Source organism: Fulmarus glacialis, unplaced genomic scaffold (assembly GCF_000690835.1).
Source record: "Fulmarus glacialis isolate BGI_N327 unplaced genomic scaffold, ASM69083v1 scaffold33289, whole genome shotgun sequence".
NCBI classification, from domain to species: domain Eukaryota; kingdom Metazoa; phylum Chordata; class Aves; order Procellariiformes; family Procellariidae; genus Fulmarus; species Fulmarus glacialis.
The window spans coordinates 1,682-7,639 of record NW_009234447.1 but is presented as its reverse complement, the minus strand read 5'-3'; the positions used below and the strand labels follow the sequence as shown (position 1 = coordinate 7,639).

At 55.2% G+C, this 5,958-nt stretch overlaps 1 protein-coding gene across 1 annotated transcript in view; it reads right to left on the bottom strand.

The window, feature by feature from the left end:
• Window positions 1-5,764: 5,764 nt before the first annotated feature.
• Window positions 5,765-5,958, bottom strand: part of LOC104082504 (regulator of G-protein signaling 3-like) — a gene marked incomplete at its 5' end in the record, with an annotated part of 1,167 nt that continues 973 nt past the window's right edge. Inside the window, one exon of the mRNA XM_009585647.1 lies at window positions 5,765-5,950. Coding sequence (XP_009583942.1) covers window positions 5,765-5,950 — 186 coding nt within the window. The remainder of the gene's footprint in view (window positions 5,951-5,958) is intronic.

The window sequence follows — 5,958 nt, the reverse complement described above, 5'->3', positions numbered from 1 at the left end:
AGTCGGCATTATTTGCCTTCCTTCCCCAGCACCAGGGAATGTGTGAGCTGGATGAGCTGAGTAAAAATGACCTAATGCAGAGAAGAATCAGAAAATGAGCGATGAGAGGGTCATAACAATGCTTCCCGAATGAGTTAGCAGCACCCAGGGGACTCTTACCACCGCTGGATTTCCTGTCCTGGCAGCAGCCCAGCTGAGCTTATTTTATTTCCTTGACAGACAGCATCTGAGTCTGACTGTTTTTATTTTTACTTCAGAAGGGTTTTATTTTTGCCTTCTTTGCTCCCTTGGATTGTTTAGGAGTGACATTGCTAATGACACCCAGAGAGGTTGGTGGCACTTGTCCTTACAGCCTCAATTCAAGGATGCAGCTGAAGGGCATCACTGTTTGCAGCTCCCCTGGGCAGGATGAAACCCCGCACAGGGCAATGCTGAGCCGGGTACCCCCCGTCGTGCTGCAGAGACTCCCCTCAACTGCCCCACACAGCTTTTCTGAGCCCATCGTCTGGAAGGACAGGAGCCCTCGAATACATCTCTGCACCCTCCTGGCCCTTATCAAACCCAGTGGAAGCAAACGTCCCCAAACAAACCCAGACCAACCACCATTTCCAGCCCCACCGTGCAGACGACCAAAGACTGGGTGTTCCCACGGCGGGTCTCTGGCTGGCTTCTGGGCATCTCGACTACCCACACAAGAATTTGGTGTGCTCCTGATAAGCCTCAGTAACTTTCTGAGCGGGGTTAAGTGACTCGCACAGCAAGTCAGCTGTTTCACCAGGGCAGGGGAATTCTTGTGTCTGCAGTTTCAATATCTAGCTGTTGAGCTATGTTTAGTCTATGGCTATAAAGTAGCCTTGTTTCTATTCTGAGAATATTTGTCTAATCAGGGGTCCAAGGAATTATTTTGCTCAGTAGAAAGTTATGTTTATTTGGATAAGTTTATACTCCAGGATGGGTGCCTTGGAAAAACCCAATAAAGGCTGTGCGTTGCTGGCGTGTCTCGGGGCATGGTGCACACTTGTAAAAAAGGTAAACTTTTCATTTTTTGCAGAAATAAGAGAAAGGCTTTACACTCATGGATGCTAGCCAGCTCTGAAATGAGACCCCCTTGCAACCCGAGTGCTGCCTGCTGCAAAGCATTACACTTCCCCGAACACCGCGGTCGCTCATCTGTGTGTGGGTGAGGACCAGTGCTGGCCGAGGGGGCAAAAACCCCGGCGTGGGACAATGACGCTGCTCATTAGCTTCTCCCAATAAGTCTTCATCCGAGAGGTGCTCAGCAACTTGAACTGTATTTTCATGTAGCTGCTATTTTCAGAACTTCATTTGCTTTTGTAAATCACAGATGACCCCAACGCTCTGGCTGCTGCAATAGGAAGCTGATGAAATACTGAGCTGAGGGACTTGAAGGGTCAAGGCCCATCACCTGAGACAGGTGAGTGATTTACCACCTCCCCAAGACCTTTTGGTTCATCCCAACTTCCTCATGCCTGAGGGTGTGGGGAAACCGTGATGTTAAACCCAGGACCTTAGGACATTTTTCCCAGCAGTCTTAACCTTTTTCACCTACAGGGTCACAGCGTTTTTTTGAACCTAACAAAGCATTCAGCACTTTCTGGTGATGACCTCCATTTTCCCATTTAAATCCTTTCCCCGGGGTGCTTTGCCTCGTGGCTGCCTTCGGCTTGGTGAGCTTCATCCCGCGAACGAACCGAGCGCACCCGCACCTCGGTGGACTTTACCCTGTTTGCACATGACAAACACAGCTGAGTTGTGACTGCTTGCAACTGAGCAACCACTAATTTTTAGCCCCAAGATAAATCCTAGTTATCTGCTGAGATAAGGCCTGCTACAGCATCCTCCCCGTTTTGGAAGGCACCGGTTTCTGCGCTGGGAAATTGCCTTCGGCCATTGTGTGAAACGGCAGCGCGGCGGCACTGATGTCCGCAGGCAGCTGCCTGCACACTCACACGGGCTTCGGGATGAGCCCGAGACAGGCAGTGGCTCTCGCTGTCACCACCCCGTGCCACCCACCACCTTCACGGCTTCAGTGGTGGTGGCTTGGGCACAGATAATGGGTTTTTCTCTGCAAAAGGCCACTTCTCCCTCCCCAGGGCATCCCCAACCAGGCGACCCTCTGTGCTTTCAGCATTGCTGCCCTGGGAAGATCCCTCTGGCTGTCAGCAATTCTGGTTGGTTTGAGGTTGTGCCTCAAATTAGGAATTGCCCATTTTCATTGCCCAGGCTCGTTGCATTGGCATCGACAACTCAATAATCTCTTCACATTCTTTGCAGCCTGATTGGATTTTGTCCTGGACATCTTATTTTTGTGCTAAATAAGGACATTTCTGTCCCCATCCTGCTTGTCTTGTAAGCCCAGTGCCCCCGTAACAGCCTCAGCAGCTCCCCACCCCCTAACCCCCCCTGGGAAAAGAGCTGCTCGGGGTGGTGGGGCTGTATCTCCATCCCGACCAACATCCCCAGAACAAACCCCCTCCACGAGCTGACGTCCCCCTATGGAGTTCCCATCCACATGCTCATACTCTTCACTCTGTGGCACAAAGTCTTGGAGAAGACAGCACAGCTCCTCTCCTGCAGAGGGGACAAAGCTGTGACTTCGGTGTCACCGCAGGGTCCATGATGAGACCTGTCCTGCTGCAGAGGGCAAGCAAAGGGCACTGGCCATCCCAGGAGAACACGGGATGAGCACCCGGCATTTCCACGCCCCACCCCAGCCCTGCCTCTCCTAGAAATCAAGCGCTTCCCAAGCACCCCGGGATGGTGTTTGCAGAGTGACTCACGCTAACCTGACGGGCCGGCAATAAATTCTGTTACAGCAATAACCAAATTTCTGTCGCTCACGCAGGGCTATTTCCGTTTTCTCCAGGGAGTCACCTCAAGTCCCCATTTCCCTGCCTTTTGCCCACACCAGTGCCTCTGGCCCCCGCGGGGGCTGTCTGCAGGCAGGTTGGTGGTGTTTATGCGAAGTTGTGCCCCGGTTTCCCGCACCGCATGTTCCGCAGCAGCTCCAGCCCTTGCTGCCTGCCCTGAGAGATGGGCTCGGATAATTCCTCATGAGCAAGGCGGGTTTCAGGCTCAAAACCAGGCGTGGTCATGTGGGTTGGATGCTCCTGGGCATCACCAACAGCCACAGGAGGGCTCGCTGGACCTGGCCTTCAGGGCAGAGAGAAGGCAACAGCAGGTACCGAGCTGCCCGGTACCACAAAGCCCCCTGAGCCAAGTCCCCCCGCCCCTGGGAGCCCCGGGACACGGAGGAGGTGGGGGGCAACGACGTCACCCTGCAATACCAGTTTCCTAACACTGATGGCTTGGGACTGAGTGAGGGGAGGTCAAGAGTATGTGGGTGATGGAGAGAGGGGGGAAAGGGCAAGAAAACCTGTGTCAAGGCCAGAGATGAAGGGAAACCCTCCCAGCTGGGAAGGAGAGGAGATGAAGGCTCCCAGCAACGCTGGGGGAAAGAGGAGGGTCTGGCTTGGAGGATCCAGCTGGGGTGACCGTGGCAGCACTCGCAGGGAGGCTGCACCGACCTGATGGGTCCCAGCAGCTCCAGGGTCAGTGACAAGGTCGCAGCTGGGACACCAACCCAGGGGCCTCGATCCCGGGGTGCCAAAAGCATCCCCAGGAGAGCCACGCAGGCATCCCACCAACCCTGCTGCCTCCAGCTGACCCCTGAGGGAGCTCCTCAGTCCGCCTCAGTTTCCCCACCTGGCCATCACCTGCTGGTTGTTTAAGGAGGGAAACACAGACAGTTCCCCAGAAGAGATCGTATCTGCCAGGGAGAGCTGTGCCCGGGTGGGATTGCTGGGGCAGCCACACCACCTCCGTCCCTGGGCATCACCAGCAGCACCTCTGTGCCACACCGCCCCACGGCACAGCGCGGCCCTGGCACGTTTCTTAGCCATCCAAGGCCGACCGCAAGCAGGTGACGGGCACGAAACATTTCAACTACCGAACGCACCGTGAACGGCCTTTACAAAACACTTTCATCATACACCAGAGCTGTCGAAGCGCTGCGTTTGCCGGGGGAGGAGCAGCCCTGCCAAGCTGTGCAGCCGGGACCTGAAATAGCACTGTTGGGTTTTTTGTTGCTTCTTTTGGTGTGTCCCGAGAGTGACCTGGATCTACACTAGGTCACTTATGTTTCTGGGCATGTCCATGTTCAGAGGTTCATGCCCCACTGTGTTTAAACAGTGAACGCTATCCCTGGGAACAGTCTCATTTTGGGCAAAACCTTCTGTGTTCCTGCAGGGCTACACCCAGGCCTGGCCTCAGGAGCCCCTGGCAGCTGCTCCACCATAAAAAACAGCTCAGAAATTCACAGAACCAGATTTTCCCATCTTTAGCCATGCAGTAATAGGATTTTACGCTCCTCAGTGAAGCAGGGGACTCCCGGCTCCACCAGCACTGAGAAACATGCCACGAAGAAAAGGCAGCTACAAGAAATTATATTTTCCTTTTATTTACCTATGACCATGACAATGTATTTTTGCTAGCTGCAGAGATGCTTCGCACTGTAAACTGGGCGCCTGGAGGCAGGCAGTCCTTCCAGCTCTGCCAGGTTCAGCAATAACCCCCGCTTCTCAAAACACAATATTGTTATCCAGGGTAAGGAGAGTGTCTGATTCACAGAGCTGCTTTTCTCCATCACCAAACCCTCCGTCGTCAGAGCATGATATATACACCCAGGCTCCCCCAGCGGCCCGCTGCTAGGGAACGCGTTTTGTCAGATAAAACCTGCTAACTTAGAAAATGTTGTACGCACTCAGAAAAAAAGGCATCCACTCCACCGGAGAACTCCGCCGCAACACACACAAATATTGCACTTGTAATTTCAGAACGGGAAAGGACACGAGGATTTCCTATTACACAGCAACGCGTCCAGCTATAGGAGGTCAATAAATAAACCAGGGGTGGGAGTGGGAGGCGGTTGGCTTGCCCACCTCCGGTGCAGGGGAAGGACCCGGCTTTCGCTGCTCCCGGGGGAACCCGCCACGAGCGAAGGAAGCGCCAGGCTCCTGCGAGACGGCTGCGTCGGGGGATAGGGCGAGCCGGGAGGCGTCACCGGCACGGGGAAGCACAGCAGCATCATGGGGCTGGTCCAGTTCAGAAGTCTTTTATCCAGGGAAGATGTTCACGTCGGTGCTGTTGTCCCCTTGCCGGAGCCCTGCACAAAAGTCCTCCTCCTCCTCGAAGAGGATCACTCGTCGCCTTCCAGCAACACTCGCAGCTCGGGCGCGTGCTTCACGAGCCGGGAGGCGTCACCGGCACGGGGAAGCACAGCAGCATCATGGGGCTGGTCCAGTTCAGAAGTCTTTTATCCAGGGAAGATGTTCACGTCGGTGCTGTTGTCCCCTTGCCGGAGCCCTGCACAAAAGTCCTCCTCCTCCTCGAAGAGGATCACTCGTCGCCTTCCAGCAACACTCGCAGCTCGGGCGCGTGCTTCACAGTAGTCTTGTGGGAGCTTCCCTCCTGGCTAAAATCCATGCCGGAGTCACCCCGAAGGCGTCGTACCAGCGATGGTGAGATGGGGCGATGGAGCAGTACCAGACTGCTTGGCTTGTTGGTCCCCTCGGCCTCATGCTCGGTGCCTTCAGCTGCCCCACACCCGTCCGCTGCAGGAATATGGCTTGGGGGCACGAACGGCAGCGGGAAGGCACGCTCCCGCCGTCCCCCGGGAAGGCCTCTGCTGCCCGATTTCATGTAAACACACAGCTCCCAGCCTGCCCCGAGAGGGTCCTGAGGTCTACAGTGGGGAGCTGGCTTTCTTCTGGTTAATTATGTCTAAGTACAAGTCAGAGCGCAGGAAGCGGGGGTAGGAGTCCTTCTCCATGAGCCCATAAATCCTCTTCTGCGCGAGGTCGAAGCAGCTGCGGGTGATGTTCTGCAGGTTCTCCTTGGTGTGCTCCCGGGTGTAGGAGTCCAGGTTGACCTGCGGGC